Source organism: Excalfactoria chinensis, chromosome 10, assembly GCF_039878825.1.
Source record: "Excalfactoria chinensis isolate bCotChi1 chromosome 10, bCotChi1.hap2, whole genome shotgun sequence".
NCBI classification, from domain to species: domain Eukaryota; kingdom Metazoa; phylum Chordata; class Aves; order Galliformes; family Phasianidae; genus Excalfactoria; species Excalfactoria chinensis.
The window spans coordinates 7,238,328-7,255,884 of record NC_092834.1 but is presented as its reverse complement, the minus strand read 5'-3'; the positions used below and the strand labels follow the sequence as shown (position 1 = coordinate 7,255,884).

The 17,557-nt window shown below is 56.3% G+C and overlaps 3 protein-coding genes across 5 annotated transcripts; 2 read left to right on the top strand and 1 right to left on the bottom strand.

Moving 5' to 3' along the window:
- Positions 1 to 1,803: 1,803 nt before the first annotated feature.
- On the top strand, positions 1,804 to 5,409 carry PLIN1 (perilipin 1). Its single transcript, XM_072345389.1, has 8 exons — positions 1,804 to 1,848; positions 2,291 to 2,489; positions 2,585 to 2,667; positions 3,016 to 3,268; positions 3,466 to 3,695; positions 3,769 to 3,921; positions 4,447 to 4,680; positions 4,950 to 5,409. Exons 1-8 carry the CDS (start codon positions 1,804 to 1,806, stop codon positions 5,313 to 5,315), a joined length of 1,563 nt encoding a protein of 520 aa, XP_072201490.1. The 3' UTR covers positions 5,316 to 5,409.
- Positions 5,410 to 6,200: 791 nt separating this feature from the next.
- Positions 6,201 to 8,893, bottom strand: LOC140256669 (ras-related and estrogen-regulated growth inhibitor-like protein). Of its 2 annotated transcripts, XM_072345386.1 has the most exons (5): positions 8,003 to 8,893; positions 7,662 to 7,715; positions 7,360 to 7,436; positions 6,952 to 7,283; positions 6,201 to 6,835 (listed from the first exon to the last, which is right to left on the bottom strand). In XM_072345386.1, exons 1-5 carry the CDS (start codon positions 8,133 to 8,135, stop codon positions 6,658 to 6,660), a joined length of 774 nt encoding a protein of 257 aa, XP_072201487.1. In that variant the 5' UTR covers positions 8,136 to 8,893; the 3' UTR covers positions 6,201 to 6,657. The 2 variants fall into 2 exon arrangements, with proteins under 2 accessions (XP_072201487.1, XP_072201488.1); XM_072345387.1 differs by having other exon boundaries at positions 6,703 to 7,283.
- Positions 8,894 to 8,974: 81 nt separating this feature from the next.
- KIF7 (kinesin family member 7) lies at positions 8,975 to 17,242 on the top strand. Of its 2 annotated transcripts, none has more exons than XM_072345385.1 (18): positions 8,975 to 9,300; positions 9,973 to 10,173; positions 10,273 to 10,690; positions 11,219 to 11,750; positions 11,834 to 11,977; positions 12,106 to 12,318; positions 12,443 to 12,624; positions 12,721 to 12,830; positions 12,954 to 13,088; positions 13,222 to 13,424; positions 13,515 to 13,712; positions 13,918 to 14,043; positions 14,332 to 14,508; positions 14,983 to 15,198; positions 15,331 to 15,537; positions 15,853 to 16,051; positions 16,134 to 16,283; positions 16,469 to 17,242. In XM_072345385.1, exons 1-18 carry the CDS (start codon positions 8,997 to 8,999, stop codon positions 16,777 to 16,779), a joined length of 4,026 nt encoding a protein of 1,341 aa, XP_072201486.1. In that variant the 5' UTR covers positions 8,975 to 8,996; the 3' UTR covers positions 16,780 to 17,242. The 2 variants fall into 2 exon arrangements, with proteins under 2 accessions (XP_072201486.1, XP_072201485.1); XM_072345384.1 differs by having other exon boundaries at positions 8,991 to 9,300; positions 16,472 to 17,242.
- Positions 17,243 to 17,557: the final 315 nt, after the last annotated feature.

Sequence of the window (17,557 nt, the reverse complement as noted above, 5' to 3'; positions counted from 1 at the left end):
GAAGGAGTCCTCTGTCGGATCACTGAGATTTCTGGAGTTGTTACAGATGTTTAATGATGAATTAAGGGCAGAGAGCGGAGGATGGCATCTCCAGCTGAGGTGGGGAGGGATGGAGAAGGGATAACCAGTGCCACTGAGCTCTTGCTGGTAGCTTACTGCTTACTCCTATCCCCTGCAGCAAGAGCTTTACAAAGGTGAAGGCTCCAAAATGTATATTGTCCCCTGAACGATATACAAAGCATTGCATACAGCAATGATTTAGCAAGATTTTCCTTCTGAATGACTGCTCTTACACACGCATTTCATAACAGCAGCAATTAACAGCAGAATGGTAAGTGAGATAAGTAACCTACTCAGAGAGGAGGCTTTCCTAATGTTACCACTGCCTGGTGTGGTATTTCAGGCAGGGTGAGCCACTCAGCATTCCCAGGTGAGCATCAGGAGCGACCAAAGGTCTAAAAACCAACATCTCCAGGGAGGGATCAAATGAGCCGTTTTGTAGAGGAAAGGTGACTGAGGGAGGGTGCACGTGTGGAAGGTTTGCTGTCAAGTGGAAGGCAATAAATTAGCCTCTAATCCACCTAAGGGGTAATACACATGTGTTGTGACAAAAGGGAATTAAATCGTGACTGAAGAGATTGCCTGGGAAGACAGTGCCCCACAGGAAGGGGAGGGGATGGGCACAAATAGGGCAGAGGTCTGCTGATCCCTGATCTCACTGGGCAGAGGGAAGGCTGGCACTGCTTCTGGCATCATACCCCTTCACCATGGCCAAGACAGCAGACCCATGAGCAGGCTGCTGCCCTTTGTCCCACTGTCTGGAGAACCCTGAATCACTGCAGCACCGTGCCAAAACCTGACAGACACCCACGTGCCTCTGCCTGGGTGTGAGCCCGTTAATGCAGGGCTGTGGGTAAGCCCAGGCTCTTCCAGGAGTCATGGAGCACTAAGATCACCCAGTCCAACCACCAGCACACCCCTACTGTGCCCACTGAGCACAACCCTCAGTGCCTCATCCGCACAGTTCTTGAACACCTCCAGGGATGGTGACTCCACCACCTCCATAGGCAGCCTGTTCTTCCTGCAGAACACTGCCCATATGCCTGTCCTTCTGGTCCAGGTGAGTAAGGATCCAGCCAGGTCTGCTTTCCCTGTGCTGACAATCCCTTTCTTTGTTGGCAGTAAGGGAAAGTGCTCCTGCTCATCCCCACTCAGTCTTTTACCCTCCTGTCCTGCTGCTTGGCTACACCACAGCCACTTTTCCATCCCTTCCTCAATTCCCTTCTCTGTACTGCACCAAACCCAAGCTGCACACCCACACTTTCTATTCCCCTTGGCCTTGGTGCACTGCCACAGCGCTGCACAAACAAAGACAGGTCTTAATCTCTTTTGCATTCATCATCTCCTCATTTGACACACGGGGATGATTTTGCAGCCATCCATCCCACAAGATGAAAACCTTTGGGGAGCTGTTTGCCCAGTTTCCCCAGCAACGCACGTCCCCCCAGCCCAGCCCAGAGGTGGAGCCTGGGGGTAGTAGTGCCCCAACACCACACACCCCAGGCACAGGACCCGAGTGAGGGCGGATTGCTGAGGAGCTCTAGCAGAAAAGCGTGGGGAGCATTTGCTCTAGAGTTTAACTGGTAAAAAGTCGAAGCTTGGGCAATGCCATAAGCACAGCACCCAAGGGAGCTGTGTGGCCCAGCCCAACCCCTGCACATCATGCTTTGAGCCGCAGCCCAGCTCAGACCTCACCGCACAGTCTGCAGCTCTGCACTTTGCTTTGCAGGAGGACGTGGCACAATGACGGCAAAGAAGAATCAGCCTTTGCAGAATGGAAGGGCCAAGGTGAGTGTGGGGAGAGGGAAAGGGCAGAGGAGGGGAATAGCTCATACCTTGCTGTATTGTGTGTTATCTTTGCTTGTAATAATACAGAGCAGCCATCAAAGTACGACCATTGACATACCTGCAATTAAATAACTGAGAATCAACAAAGATAACCTTGATCTGATAGGAGCCTTCAGCACTGTATCAGCAGTACCTATCTTTCATCTTTGTCCCCATGGTGGACCAGCAATGTACAGCTGGGAGCACAGCTACAGCCACTAGGGTCACTTATCCATGTGCTTTCTGGGTCAGCTGGCTCCATGTCAAGATGAAATTAGCAGGAGGTGTATTTTCCTCATTGAACATGCAGATTCACAGACCAGTCGGGCCACGAAGCCAGACTCAGCTTTTCTTGAGCAGTGGCTGCTGGCTGGCCCCTAACTGGTCCCCATCTGATGCACAGGAGAACGTGCTGCAGCGGGTCCTGCAGCTGCCGGTGGTGAGCTCAACCTGCGAAAGCTTGCAGCGGACCTACACCAGCACCAAAGAGGTCCACCCAATTGTGGCCTCGGTGTGTGAGGTCTATGAGCAGGGTGTGAAGGGTGCCAGCGCTTTGGCCATGTGGAGCGTGGAGCCTGTGGTGCGCAGGCTGGAGCCCCAGTGTGAGTCCATCAGGAGGGATGTGGCGGGGTACCCACCAGTGGCACAGCCCCCAGCCTTAATCTCCACCTTGTTCTCATGCTTTTGCCCACGGCAGTCTCAATGGCCAACAATTTGGCATGTCGGGGCTTGGACCACCTGGAGGAGAAGATCCCAGCCCTTCAGTATCCTGTTGACAAGGTAAGTCATGGGTGGGAAAGCCTCTGGGACCCTCTAGACCCTCCTGGAGAGCCCACAGTACTTCTCCTCTGGGCCAGATCCTAGTTTTGCTTCCCACCTGGTCACCAGTGATGGCAAAGGGCTTCCATAGAGCACCTCAAAGCAAGGACTTGGCCACAGGTGTAGTTGGATTGCTCCTCAATATAGGCCAGCAATGTCCTGTATGGCTGGCTACCTCCAGCCCAGTCTATAGGAAATTGTTCTGCTGCTCTAGGGGATGTCTTCTTGTGCAGCCCACAGTCTCTCCAGCTGCCCCGTGCCATCCAGAGCACATCAGAAGGGCTCTTTTCTCCGTCTCTCTGCCTACAGCTTGCCTCCAAAGTGAAAGACACTATCTCCACCCCCATCCAATGTGCCAAGAGCACCATTGGCAACTCTATGGACAAGATCCTGGGGCTGGCAGTGGAGGGCTATGAGACCACCAAGAGCACCGTGGAGACCACAGCAAGGTACACGAGGAGCAACTCAGTGAGCCAGATGGCAGCTGCCGGGATGGACACAGCTCTGGATGGGCTGGAGAAGCTGATGGAATACCTGTTGCCGGAAGAGGAGGAGGAAGCAGGTAGTACTGGTGCCAAGATCACCTCGGGGTGTCCTGGTAAGGCAGGGGTCTGCTGGGGTGGAGGAATCACCCAAGGCTGGTCCCATGGAGGTGGGGTCTTGTTGATGGGGTGCAGGTAGAAAGAGGAGGATCTTGGTGCAGGGCCATCCCATCATGCTGTAACGTCCCACATTCCTCCTGTGCTGTTCTGCCTTTAGATCTGAAGCCCAAGCAGACCCGTAGGCCAGCAGCAAAGGTCTCACAGCAGCAGTCCAGGACTTACAGGGCTCACAGTGCCCCCAGTGCCCCCAGCAGTGCACCCAGCACCCTGGGCCGGATCGGAGCCCTGGTCAGCACTGCCTCCCACCGCGCTTACTATCACACCGCCCAGAACCTCCAGCGCGCCAAAGCCAAAGGGCAGGAACTGGTCGTCTGGATCCCCATCCTGGTGAGTCCCAGCCTGTCCCAAAGCCCTCAGACCTGGGACTCACCCCAAGCACTGGTTTCTGTCCCCCCTGCAGGGCAGTCTGGTCAAGCCGAGCCAGCCTGTGGTGCCACAGAGCCATGGTGAGAGGCAGAGCACCGCAGGCAGCTGGAGGCAGAGCAGGGTGCCGGAGCAGAAGCAGGAGAAAGCAGAGAAGAAGGAGGACAAGAAGAGCAGCCATGCTGGTGAGGTAGGGGAAAATGAAGGTGAGATGGAGTCATCTTGGTCCCACCATGTTCTCATTCTCTTCTCCAACAAGCCAAATCAAGGCACTTCCCTTCTGGCATTCTCCCAGGGGCTGAATGCAAACCAAAGGACCCAGCAACCAGCAACTCTTGCTCAGTCCTCCTTAGGAGAAAAAGCCCTGAATTCCCAAACAGGGCTGCAGCAGCCCCTGGGCCAGGCAGTACTCCAATTTCCAAATCAGCACCTAGCTCACAGTTGTTGATCTGGGGTCTCAACACAAAACATACTCCCACTGTGGTCCCAGCAGTGAACAGGAGGACCCTGGGTGGGGATATGGAGGCCTGGGGGGGCCCTGCTGACAGCACACAGGCTGGAGGACTTACCTTGGAGGTAGCAGCTCTTCTGGGACACAGGGACAGAAAGCTGCAGGTTGGGGTCAATGCCCTTCACCTTCACTTACAGCAGAAACGTGAGGTCCCAGAGGGCTGGGCGGGGGGCTGCCTTAAATGATGGCATTTTCTGCCTGCAGGCAGGGGATGGCTTCGGGCTGGTGGGCAGCATGGCTCACAACCTGCAGAGTGCCTGTGCCTCTGGCATCTCCACTGTGAAGAAGGTCCCCGCTGTGGCCTGGGATGCGGCGGAGGGATTGATCCTGTTCACACCCCGCAGGCTGTCCAGGGCCATGGAGACAGTGGATGCTCTGGGAGGGACGCTCATAAGTGCCCCTAAGCACCTGCTGGGCAGCCTGTACAGCTATGTGCCGGTGAGTGCATCCCAGCACCTTGGGGACATGCGGGGTTCGGGTCCCACCTACCTCCAGCAAAACCCCTTTGGTCCACTCCCTGCATAAGGGGGAGGAAAAGGTTCATGCTGGGACCACACACCCTCTCTCCCTCCCTCCCTCCTCCCTCCTGCTCTCCCCCGGGGCTGTTCTGCAGCCTCCCATTCCCTGCTCTGAAGTCCCCCATGGGCACAAACCACCAGTCCCCAAAGTCTCCCCAGGGGGAGCCCAGTGCTCAGCCCAGCCCTCAGCTCCGCAGGCAGTCCAAGGATGAGGCGGCAGCGCGGGGCAGCAAGCCAGGCCCTGAGGCCGAGCAGAAGGAAGAGGAGAGCAAGTCGGAGGGCAGCAGCGCCGAGGAGAAGGCCCAGCTGAGGGGTGACTGGCGGATGTACCGCGGCCACCACCCGCTGTCCTTCCTGGGCCTGGAGGACCCGCTGTTCATACGCAGCAATCTGTACCGCAGCTCAGCCCTGGAGCCTGAAGCTGTGCCACGGAAATCGGCCTTCGCGCCCTACAGCCGGCGTGTGAGCGAGGGCTCCTACCGCTTCAGCCCCGAGGCCATGTACAGCCGGGCCTACTATGCCAACCTCTACAGCCCGCCCTTCAAGAAGGACTGACCCTGAGCAGAACCTCAGCCCCACAGTGCCCCCCAGCACGCTTCACCTTCATGTACCCACATCCCACATCGCCTGCTTACCCACATCCCCAGCCTGGCGCATATGGTTGTCCCTCTGGGGTTGTCCATCGGTGGTTGAGGGTCCCTGCTCTGCTCCAGGTCTGGTGACAGCTGTGCTAGGGGATGTCCCCTCCTCAGGGCCGAGAGGAGAATAAAGGCAGCCTGAGGCACTGCTGTTGGAGAGGTAGGTAGAGAAGAGGGGATGAGTGAAGGAGATGCAGTGAAGGAGAAATAGGGACCAGCCAGCTCTGATACCGGGCCACCTGCTGCTCGTTGAAGAAGTGGTGTCAGCTGGGTGAGATACAGAGCACTGAGATGGACCAGAGGGCAACGCAACCATCAAACATCACCATAGAATCATCACAGAATGGCTTGAGTTGGAAGTGACTTAAAGCCCATCCAGTCCCAACCCTCTGCCATGGGCTGGTTGCCCCCACCAACTCAGGCTGCCCAGGGCCCTCTCCAACATGGCCTTGAGAACCTCCAGGGATGGGGCACCCACATCTCAAGGCATCCTGGATTCCGATCCCTCTTCCCATGGTTTTGGGGTCAGGGACAAGACCAGGCAGAGCACTGGGACCCCAGACTCCTGCATGAAGGCCCCATTTCCCACAACTTGTATCTGCTGCAGTAATAAACCTTCCCCCCCATCACCCCTTGCACAGTCTGCTTTACAAGAGCTGCCCAATGGCTGGTGAGCCATAAAGGGCTGGGAACACCGAGGGTGCCAAGGGCTTTTTGCGGTGCATGAGCATTGCCCAGCACTGTACATGCCCCTTCCTATGCCTGGAATACTAACTCAGAGCCACCAGGGGCTTCTTGCCAAAGATTTATTCAGTTTGCAGGAGAACAGCACAGAGCAATCGCTGTCTGCACTGCACACACACAACCTCCTTCCTACACACTGCATTCCCAGGGACAGCAGGGAAGGGGAAAGGCCTCCCTGCCCTCCTCCCCCCATCCCTTCCTCCCTGGGGACAAGCGGGCTCAGAGGTCTGCGTTTATGAGACACACAGTGCAGTCCCACATCCTGGGAAAAAGCCCAGTGCCTGACTTTCCCATGCTGAGCCTGGGCTGTCACCAAAAGGCTGCAAGAGGGAGGTCAGCAGCACAGCACTGCTTGGAGTCACATAGGATGAGATGGGGTGGGAGAAGATGAGATGCGATGGGATGGAGGGGTGAAAGACTCTGCCTGCTGTCCTCCAGGCTCATTACTGGCACAAGCCAGGCTGCCAGGGTGACAGCAAGGACACAGAGCAGGATATAGCTGCATGTCCTCCCTGCTAGCCCGCAGAAGGAGCTGGGAATGGTGCAGCCAACAACAGAGCTGAGGGCTGAGCAGAGGAAGGCCCTTGCCTTGCTGGCCATATACAGCCAGAGACCCAGATCCTGGGGTTTGAAGAACGTGCCGTGCTCCTGGAATGCACCCAAACTGCACAGAACACAGGAGGCCTCATCCAGCTGCACAACACAGAAGCAAAGGCACTGCTCAGACCGAGTCCGTCCGCTTACGGGCAAACACCGCTGACACGGTCTTGACGATGCCCCGAATGCCAGCACCTCTTTTCAGTGCCAACCTGGTGTCGGGGATGCGCTCAGCCAGTCCATGGAACACCATGAGAGCCCCGTGGTAGGCCTCAGCTGCAGAGACCTCATAGAAACCACAGTCCAGAGACAGGGCCAGGAGCCGTCCCTCCTCGCTGGAGACAGCCCGCTGGTGCTGCAGGTCCCGCTTGTTGCCCACGATGACGATGGGCACCTGGCCCTGCCCCTCCTTGGCTGCCCTTATGAACTGCACTTTGAGGGGCAAGAGGTCGAAGCTGGCACGGTCGCAGATGCTGTAGACCAGGACAAAGCTGTCAGCCCACTGGATTCGTTTCTCCTCCGAGGAGCCATCGTCAGCCTGGTCCTGAGGAATGGGAAAGGGAATGGACTGGGCTTCCTCCCTGGGAGGATGGCACACAATGAGAACGGAGCCCCCTCACCTGTGAGTTGGGAACATCCCAGATGTGGAAGAGAACCTCTCTGCCATCCACGGTCAGTGTGTGGCTGTAGATGAATTCTGCCAAAGAAATGAGACTGAGGCCATTTGTCTCTGCAGACAGTTCCCACACAGCTGAGTTCCTTCAGAATCTTTAAGGAAACGTGGACACTAAGCCTCTGGGGAGCTCTAGAGAAATATGGGAGAGGACAGGAAGGAACCAAACCCTACGGGAAGATAAGGCAAACCCTGCAACCTCTCTGTCCCTAACGGGAATGGAACGGGGCTGGCACAGCTGGTACTCACCCATGTCTCCATACTCCCCAATAAAGCGCCTAGTGAGGAAACGCACAGTCAGGGCTGCAAAGGGGGAGAACAAGGATCACAAAACAATTCCAAACCTCTGAGATTTTTCATCTTAAACCCAGCCTACATGCAGCTTAGAGCTGACCACGCTCAGGATGCATCCCCCCACAAACTCCCACTGCTGGGACTAACCTCTGATTTTCCCCTTTCCAGACATCAGCAGAGGGGCAGAACTGCTCCTTGCAGCTCATTCCCCAAACCCCACTGCAACTTACAGCCTATTTTTCAAGTAGAAACGGGTTTCCGTGCCTGTAAGCTCTCAGCTCGTGCTCATTCCTCACCTGATTTCCCCACGCTGTCCGCTCCCATCACCAACACGTTGGCTTCTGTTCTCAGGGCAGTGGGGCAGGGCAGTTCCAGGAGGGCCGGGTGCTCAGGTGTGAAGCTGGCACTCCTGCGCAGCCGGAGCCGCATGGCAGCACACCCAGCTCCTCCATGTGCACCCGGGGGACCTGCCAGGGCTACAGCACTGCCCGCAGCTGCAGGCAGCAGGATTCAAAGTGCTGCTATGGGCTGGATCATCCCCATGGTACGTCAGCGCTGGGGCTGGCCCTGTCACCTCCCAGCATGCAGGGCTGGCTGCAGAGCATCCCAGGAGGCTGCTGTTCCTCTGCAGGGTCATGCAGTCCTCTGTCTCTTCCCATGGAGGGTCACACACAGAGCATCTCGTCATAGAAGATGTGTCTTACAATAGATGAAGCATCTCAGAAGTGATGGAGTGTATCGCTGCTGATGGACCATGCCACGGATAGATGATAGAGCATGTCGTGACCAATCACAGAATGGCTTAGGTTGGTAGGTACCTTAAAGATCACCCAGCTCCACCCTGCTGCGGTGTGCTGGATGTCCCCCACCAGCTCAGGCTGCCCAGAGCACCTCGAGGGATGGGGCATGTCACGATGGAGCACGGCACGAGTGATGGAGTACTTCCAAAGTGACGGAGGACTTGTAGGTACGAGCAGACGAGGAGCTCTTCATGGGACGGCGAGGCACAGCCTGCCCAAAACAGCTCCAATCAGGTTGGACGGGATTTTAAGCAAACCTGACCCCGCGGGCGGCAACCAGCTCACGGCAGGGGATGGAACCGGACCGTCCCTAAGATCCCTCCCGACCGCAGCCATCCCACGGCCGTTCCGCACTGCGAACATCTCAGCCGGGACGGAACACCCCCCGCACGCCCCCCGCCCCTCCCCTCAGCCCCGACGGCCGCCGCAGCGCCGCGCCGGGCGGAGCCGCCTGACGCCATCGCGCCGCGCCGAGCAGCTCCGCCCGGCGATGGGCCCGGAGGGGGCGGCGGTGCGGGTGGCGGTGCGGGTGCGGCCGCTGCTGCCCAAGGAGGTGCTGCGCGGACACCGCTCCTGCCTGCGCGGGGATGCGGCCACCGGGGAGGTGGCGCTGGGTCACCGCCGTCGCTTCCGCTTCGCCGCCGTGCTGCCCGAGGCGGCGGGGCAGGAGGACGTGTACGGCGCCTGCGTCCGGCCGCTGCTGCGGGCCTTCTTCCAGGGCTTCAACGCCACCGTCTTCGCCTACGGGCAGACGGGCTCCGGCAAGACCTACACCATCGGGGAGGCCAGCGTCGGTGAGTGGCGGCGACCCAGCGCACCGCATCCCGCTCCGCCTCATCTCCATCACATCCCGTCATCCCATAGCCCCCATCCCCCTATATCCCATCCCATCCATCTCTCTTTTAAAAGCCGTTTCAGTTGTATGGTTGGATCTGTAGTTACCTTAGTGTGTGTGGACCAGAGGTGCTTTGGTCAGCCTTGCTTAACTGCGCCACTTAGGAATGCTGAGTTATGTCCGTACTTTAAGATCCATCTCTGCTCCGTTCTCAGATCAGGCTGTAGCTCCAGGTGCGGGGCTGCATTTCTGCATGGCTGCTGGAGATAAAAGCAGAACAGCTTAATATCACAATGGCAGAGCGGACAGATAATGAGCTGGGGGAGCTGGTGGGGAAACTCTCGCTTCAGAGGGCAGCACTCTGGCTTTATGCTCGATGTTTGTTACCAGCAGGAACATTAACATCCCATCACCGCTGTGCAGGGAAGCAGAGAGGTGAGGTTTCAAGTCCTAAAACCCCTTGCAGGGACAGTTTGAATTTAGGCAGTGCAGGGCTGTAGGAAGGCCAAGGGACTGCTCCGCTCTGGATGAAACCCATGCTGCAGCCCTGGCTCCAGCCCATCCCCAGCCAGCATGGTTCCAGGCACACACCATATCCATATCCATGACCACGACCACATCTCTTTGCCAGCTTCCATCAATGAGGATGAGCAGGGCATCATCCCACGGGCCATGGCAGAGACCTTCCAGCTTATCGATGAGAACGACCTCATCGACTACACAGTGCGCGTGTCCTACCTGGAGGTGTACAAGGAGGAGTTCCGGGACCTTCTGCAGGTGGATACAGCCAGCAAAGACATCCAGATCCGAGAGGATGATAAGGGCAACATCGGTACGTGCAGCTGCCCGTGGGCTCCTTTTTCTCCCCATTCTCAAGGTTGCTGTTAGGCTTTGTCACTTTGTTGGGTCCCTTATTTGTTTGCCGTTGCAGTGCTCTGCGGTGTGAAGGAGTCTGAGGTGGAAGGACTGGACGAGGTGCTGAGCCTGCTGGAGATGGGCAACACGGCCAAGCACACGGGTGCCACGCACATCAACGCGCAGTCGAGCCGCTCACACACCATCTTCACGGTGACGATGGAGCAGCGGCGCGGAGCTGGCCGTGTCACCCGCCTTGCGCTGTCCAACCAGCCCACCGTCCCCGCTTCAGGACAGGTCCTGGTCTCCAAGTTCCATTTTGTGGACCTGGCGGGCTCAGAACGGATCATCAAGACGGGAAACACCGGGGAGAGGCTGAAGGAGAGCATCCAGATCAACAGTGGGCTGCTGGCCTTGGGCAACGTCATCAGCGCCTTGGGGGACCCTCGGAGGAAAGGCAGCCACATTCCTTATAGGGATTCCAAAATCACCAGGTAAAGATGGGGAAGTGGGACCCCAAACATCCCATGGGCTGGCGGCCCAGCAGCAGGGATGTGATGCTTCTTGGTGATCCTTCTCATGCCCAGCCTGATTTGCTGACAGAGACCCCAGACTGAACAGGGGAAGCTCACAGGGCAAGTCATCCCTTCTGTTCTCATGCCAGTGAGCACAGAATCGGGTAGAACATGGCTCCAGGAGTTATTCAGGCAGAAACTTGTTGTGGTGCAAGTTGTTACTCCTCTATCCTCTGCCATTCAGAGATCTATACAGGCTCAAGCACCTGATCAGCTGTTGGTGTTCCTGTTCAGTATGGAGGAGTCTGACCAGATTACCTTTAGGGTTCCCTTGCAACTGAAACAATTCAGTGATTCTGTGTTTAGTCATTCTACTCTTTTCAATAGTGCAGAGCATGTGTATCATTCTCCTTGGGTTTAACCTTTGAGAAGGACTGGAAGCCTTCTGGTTCCTGCGTTACCATGCATTCCAGCCATCTCAGTCACCGATGTCTCTGCTTTCTGCAGGATCCTGAAGGACTCCCTGGGGGGCAATGCCCAGACTGTGATGATAGCATGTGTCAGCCCTTCCTCCTCTGACTTCGACGAGAGCCTCAACACTCTGAACTACGCCAGCCGAGCTCAGAACATCCAGAACAAAGCGGTGGTGAACTGCCGCAAGGAGACAGAGCAGGTGGAGGAGCTCCACCTGCAGATAAAGAACCTGCAGAAGGCACTGGAGCAGCGGCACCGCTCCGAGACACGCATCATCAACCGCTCGGACACGGCCAAGCGCTGCCCCCAGGAGCCCACTGCTCGGCTGCTGGCTGAGTGCGCGCACTACCGGACCTGCACGGATGCTGCTTACCGGCTGCTGATGGAGCTGCAGGAGGACAGCAACCTGACGGTGGAGCAGGTCCTGCGGGTGAAGGAGTGGCTGTGCTCGGTAGAGAGTGAGAGGAGTGAGCTGACCTCAGCAGGGCTGGATAGTGGCATCGAGAGCACTTCTGCAGAAGATCAGAGCCTCGAGGCGCAGGGCTGCAAGCTGCCCAAAGCCCAGGTAGCAAACGGCTGGGGGCTTCAGCTCAGAGGTACTGTCCACCTGTCCTGTATCTGCAGGCTAACATCTCTTTTGTATTACAGGGGCAGGCTGGCACCGAGAAGGGCTGTGAGCCCATCAAGGACAATCATGTGGCCAACCTGCAGAGACAAGTGGAGCGCCTGGAGGAGGAGAACCGGGATTTCTTGGCTGCCCTGGAGGATGCCATGGAGCAATATAAGCTGCAGGTATTGCTGGGATGTACTTTTTCAAACAGGATCTTCCCTGCTCCAGGGTACAATCCAGCCTTGGAGTTCCTCTGTGGCACCTCTGGGATCTGCGTTACTTCTTGACATTTTTCTCACTGCCTGCCTAGAGTGACAAACTGCAGGAGCAGCAGGACAAGATCTCAGAGCTGCACGTGCGCCTGGAGATGGCGATGCCAAACCCATGTGTGCCAGAGCTGCTGGAGAACCTGCACCTGGTGACTGCCACCCAGAGACCACACACAGCCCCACTGATCGCCACGCAGCCCCACAGCCTCAGCAGGGTCCCCACCGAGCAGAGCGGAAGGGGCCTTTATCAGAAGGTGAGTTGGAGCTCTGCCTTTTTTCCATGCCTAGCAGCAACGCCCAGCTGAGTGTCAGCTGCCTTCCTTAACTCTGGCTCTCCTGCAGCATATTTCATCTCCTCTCAATTCTCTGCCTCATCAGCTCAACAGCAGTCCCTCATTAAAGGAAGACACAGCCAGCTGTCAACCAAACCTACCCAGCAGTGCAGAGCTCAGGGACATGGCCCTGAGGAGGGAACACAGCCAGGGCTTGGAGAAGGCAGCCGAGCTGTCCTCAGAAGAAGATGAAGAGTGGGAGCAGAAGCGGTCCCTGTATCAGCGCCGGTGAGCTGAGGCTGTCGCAGCACCACACATTGCCATGGCAGTTGTGCTGCAGAAGGGGGTGCTCAGACCCAAGTGATCATTTGCTTCTTGTTCTAGAAACGGGATTCCCAGCTGGAATAGGAGAGAGGTGAGCAGCAAGTTGAGTGAGGAGCCGAGCGGAGGCCATTCCTTCTTGATTCAGGAGGAGCAGCTGGAGCTGCCCAAAGGTAAGTGACAGCCATAGGCTGAGGGACAGCTCTCCTGGTGCTGCACCAGTCCTAAGCTGCAGCTCTTATGTGTGATAGACTTGCTGTTCCCTGGGCATCCTTACCCAGCAGTTTGTGTTACAGAGGCATGCAGGAGGCAGGAGCGCCCTGCAAGGAAGGACTCAGAATGGAGGTTAGTGCAAGCGCAGCAGAAGATCCGGGAGCTGGCCATCAACATCCGCATGAAGGAGGAGCTGATCACAGAGCTCATCAAGACAGGTGCAGAGCTACTGGTGGGCAGAATGCACACCAGGAAGCTGGGGAGCTGCTAGGTGGGATACTCAGGGACCTGCCTTCCTGCAGGGCTGGGACAGCTGGGACCCAGAGGTGAGCACAAGGGGTTGTGTTACAGGCCGGGATGCGCAGGCTCTGAACAAGCAGTACTGCCAGAAGATCGGCGAGCTGGAGCAGGAAGCGGAGCAGGTGCGGGCTGAGCTGAGTGACAGCCAGAAGCAGCTCCAGGAGCTGGAGGGCAAAGAGCCCTGGGACCCCGGGGAGAAGCGCAAGCTGCAGGAGTACCGCACACGTGTGGCAGCTGCCCAGAGCAAGGCACAGGTGAGTATGGATGGAGAGCACATAGATCTGCCCTGATGGGAGCTGGCAGCACTGCCCAGAGCTCAAGGGCAGCCTTTGGCCCTCCGGCAGGTTCTGAGCAAAAAGAAGCAGGCAACCGAGAGGCTGGTGTCACTTTCAGCCCAGAGCGAGAAGCGGGTGCAGGAGTTGGAGAGGAACATCCAGCTGATGCGGCGGCAGCAGGGCCAGCTGCAGAGGCGGCTGCGGGAGGAGAGCGAGCAGAAGAGGCGGCTGGAAGCGGAGATGAACAAGCGGCAGCACCGTGTCAAGGTAGGAACCAGCAGGAGCAGGAGTAGCTCTGTTGGTGACGGTAGTCAGCACAGCATCAGGCTTGGGGGTACTGTGCTTTTTAAGAGTAGCCAAAGAGGTGCTTGTTGTGAGAACATAAAAGCTGCCCATCAGCCCACAGCCCTCGGTTCTGGAGTAACAGCTGACATCCCTTCCAGATGGCTGTAGGTTGCTCCTTTCCCCATAGGAACTGGAACTGAAGCATGAGCAGCACCAGAAAATCCTGCGCATCAAAACAGAAGAAATTGCAGCTTTCCAGAGGAAGCGGCGGAGTGGAAGCAATGGCTCCGTCATCAGCCTGGAGCAGCAGCAGGTACAGGCTCCATCCTGGCCTGAAGGGGCTCCTGCAGCAATCCATCTTCCCTTTAAGAACAGCCCACGATGTCACTTCAATCTGATAGCAAAAGACTCAAATTGCATCTAAGCTGTAGAAATGTTTGTTTACAGAAGGGCAGTGGGAGATTCAGAAGGATAGAAGCAGTGATGTCAGGGCTGTATGGGTTAGCAGAAATTGAATCAACTCTGCTGCCCTTCAGTCTAGCAGTCCCTGGAATTGCTGCTGTCTATATGCACGTATATGACTTACGCTTCTTCCCTTCAGAAAATTGAGGAACAGAAGAAGTGGCTGGACATGGAGATGGATAAAGTGCTGGAGCAGCGCCGGGCCTTAGATGAGCTGGAGGATGAGCTGAGGAAGCGAGAAGCTATCGTGGCCAAAAAGGAGGCTCTGCTGCAGGAGAAGAACGGCCTGGAAAGCAAGAGGCTGCGCTCCAGCCAGGTAGGACAAGAGGGTGACACCTGTGTCCCTGGTTCATTGCCAGCAGAGGTAGGAGGCTGAAAGACAGTGGTGACACCTGGGACTGGCAGAAGCCTGCAGGTCAGGATAAGGTGATGGTTTTGGGAAGGGGGAAGGAAATCTGCTTGTGCTGCACCTTACTGAGTTATTCTGAGAGTGCTTAGCTTATGTGATGCAGTAGAAAGGGGCGGGGGACTTGACTTCCCAATAGAGCAGTCAAGCATAGAATCATTGAGGTTGGAAAAGACCACTAAGATCACCAAGCCCAACAATCAACACACCCCACCATGCCTGCTCACCACATCCCTCAGTGCCACATCCCCACAGTTCTTGAACACCTGCAGGGACCCCACCACCTGCTGCACCCCACCACCTCCCTGGGCAGCCTGCGCCAGCGCCTCACCGCTCTCTGAAAATATTTATTTCTTAATATCCAACCTGAAACAACTGTTGCAGGCCCTGACAGATGACATAGTCCGTGTGTCAAGCCGCCTGGAGCATCTGGAGAAGGAGCTGACGGAGAAGAACGGGCAGCTGCGCCATGGCAGCGCCCACGACCAGCAGCAGATCCGTCAAGAGATCAGCAACCTGCGCCAGGAGAAGGACCAGCTGCTGAAGCAGAGGCTAGAACTTGACAACAAGCTGCGTCAGGGCACGTTACTGTCCCCAGAGGTACCTGCTCTTTGGCTGGGCAGATGCTCTTCCTGCCAGCATTGTCTTGGTTGTGAGGTGATAAAGGAGGTAGGGATGGGGGTCACACAGCAAATCCTTTGCTCTCTGCTAACTGCTGCTCTGCACATGCAGGAGGAGCGGATCCTGTTCCAGCTGGATGAGGCAATCGAAGCTCTGGATGCAGCAATTGAATACAAGAATGAGTCCATCACATGCCGGCAGCGCGTGCTGCGGGCCTCAGCCAGCCTGCTGTCCCAGTGTGAGATGAACCTCATGGCCAAGCTCAGCTACCTGTCTTCCTCTGAGACAAGAGCTCTGCTCTGCAAGTACTTTGACAAGGTGGGAGAGACTGCTTTCTATGCTGGAGGGAGCTGCAGTGTGTGACCAATCTCTTGTTTTCCTCTGCTGCCTCTTTTCTCACCCTGCGGAGCAATGTGACCCCGTAGGTCCCTGCTTCCCCCAGCATCTCCTAGGAGTGGGGTTTAAATACCAGGGATAGGATGCACGCACCCCTGCAGGGCTCTGCCACACCAGTGTAGCCACACATTGCTCTTCCTTCATGTGATGCATCAAAAAAATCTAACTTGGTGAAGCAGAGCAGGGTGAGTAAGGCTGCCCAGGCTCTGAAGGAGCTTACTTTTGTGCCCTGGCCAGGTGGTGACGCTGCGAGAAGATCAGCACCGGCAGCACATTGCCTTCTCAGAGCTGGAGATGCAGCTGGAGGAGCAGCAGCAGCTGGTGCACTGGCTGGAGGCAGCTGTGGAGCGGCAGCGCCTGGAGATGGACCGGCAGCTCACCCTGCAGCAGAAGGAGCATGAGCAGAACATGCAGCTGCTGCTTCAGCAGAGCCATGGTAGAGGCCCAGCTCCCAGAACAACATTGCTGTTACCTTTCCTAGGGCTTGCAGCTTGCAATAACCTGGTTTTCCCCTGCAGAGCACATGGAGGAGGGGCTGGCCAGCAGCAAGCTGCAGTATGAGGGGAGGATTCAGGTGCTGGAAAAGGAGCTGAGCCGTTACATGCGGGCAAACCAGGAGCTGAGCCAAAGGCTTAATAGCATCAATCTCCATCCAGGAGCAGCCAAAGGTGAGAGCAGGCACAGGCTGTGCTTTTCCTACCAACTTCAAGACAGGAATTTCTTTTCCCCATTGGGAAGAGCTTGGTGCACAGCTGAGCCCCCAAGGAATAGTGCTGGCACAGAGCGAGCAGTTTCTGGGAAGCAATTCTGACATAGCAATCGAGATCCTAAAACTCATCTCATTCTTTCCCAGCAGGGATGGAGAGAAATGTGCACACGGGGACTTGTGAGGAATTCAGCAATGGGGAGCTGCCCCTGCCTCCTGCCGAAGAGAACCATCGGGGTAGAGATGAGAGCAGGGACCTGGTGCACGCTCCTCTGCCTGCAACATGGAGACGTTCCTCCCTGCCCACTGATAGCACTGGAGACCCAAGGCATGAGGTGCACTTGCCTCGCAGCCTGGGGCCTGCCAAGCCACGCCGGGAGCCCCGCAGAGCCAGCCTGAATGTCACCCCCTTGCCTTACCACCCAGAGATGATCGATGTTAGGAAAAATCCCCTTTAGGCACAGGCTTAATGCTTAGCTAGCAAGGGGCAGGAAGGATTAGATATTGCTGGCTTGAGATTAGAAGCCTTTCTGCCCCCCCTAAGCCAGCCTGATGAGTCCCAAAGGAAGAAAGAAATGCAACTTTTCACTTGCAACAAGTGTGCAAGGTGCGGAACAAACAGTTTACACTGTGTTGCTGCCACTCTAGGCAGCACTGATCCAACACTGTTCCCCGTGCACCCTCAGTAGCTTGAATGCTGGGAAGTGGGAGACACCACCTACCCTGTCCTCTAACACTAAGAACATTCTTACAGCTTGGAAACCTCTGCTGGATGGTCTTCTCAGCTCAAAGTTTGAGAGGGAGATGCTCAGCAGTTCTGGAGAATTTGTACATATAGTTTTTTTTGTAGTAACTTCTTTAAAAATAACAATACATTTCTACTGTAACTTTTCTAATAAAGCAGATGAGTTCTGTGAAGCAGTGAAGCTGTCATTCGTCAGAGACTGGTAGACATGGCATGTAGGAAAGATGCTCTGTTTAAAGCTCACTGCATGGGAACTCAGCCATGCAGTGCCACAGTTGTGCCTTAATATTTTGAGTACCTGGATTTGTAAATGCTCAGAATAACCTGGACAAATACCTCCTCATGAAAAGGCTTCTCATTTACTAGTTGAGCATTTCTTCTACTCACATAGCAGACGTGGTAGGCTTCCTACACTAAGCAGGAAAAGCATCTCCAGACAGCAAGACAGATGCCTGAAACATCCAGGATAAAGCAGCCCTGGTTCAGCACCA

What these genes read in the sequence shown, in the direction of transcription:
- PLIN1 (XM_072345389.1), top strand. Translation starts at nt 1,804, where the DNA reads ATGACGGCAAAGAAGAATCAGCCTTTGCAGAATGGAAGGGCCAAG. An exon ending in TTCAGTATCCTGTTGACAAG is followed by an intron (nt 2,668 to 3,015) that starts GTAAGTCATGGG and finishes CTCTGCCTACAG; the next exon opens with CTTGCCTCCAAAGTGAAAGA. An exon ending in TCGTCTGGATCCCCATCCTG is followed by an intron (nt 3,696 to 3,768) that starts GTGAGTCCCAGC and finishes TCCCCCCTGCAG; the next exon opens with GGCAGTCTGGTCAAGCCGAG.
- LOC140256669 (XM_072345386.1), bottom strand. Translation starts at nt 8,135, where the DNA reads ATGCGGCTCCGGCTGCGCAGGAGTGCCAGCTTCACACCTGAGCACCCG. An exon ending in GGACAGCGTGGGGAAATCAG is followed by an intron (nt 7,716 to 8,002) that starts GTGAGGAATGAG and finishes CCCCCTTTGCAG; the next exon opens with CCCTGACTGTGCGTTTCCTC. An exon ending in GGGATGTTCCCAACTCACAG is followed by an intron (nt 7,284 to 7,359) that starts GTGAGGGGGCTC and finishes CCCATTCCTCAG; the next exon opens with GACCAGGCTGACGATGGCTC.
- KIF7 (XM_072345385.1), top strand. Translation starts at nt 8,997, where the DNA reads ATGGGCCCGGAGGGGGCGGCGGTGCGGGTGGCGGTGCGGGTGCGGCCG. An exon ending in GAAGGGGCCTTTATCAGAAG is followed by an intron (nt 12,319 to 12,442) that starts GTGAGTTGGAGC and finishes CTGCCTCATCAG; the next exon opens with CTCAACAGCAGTCCCTCATT. An exon ending in AGCGGCAGCACCGTGTCAAG is followed by an intron (nt 13,713 to 13,917) that starts GTAGGAACCAGC and finishes CTTTCCCCATAG; the next exon opens with GAACTGGAACTGAAGCATGA.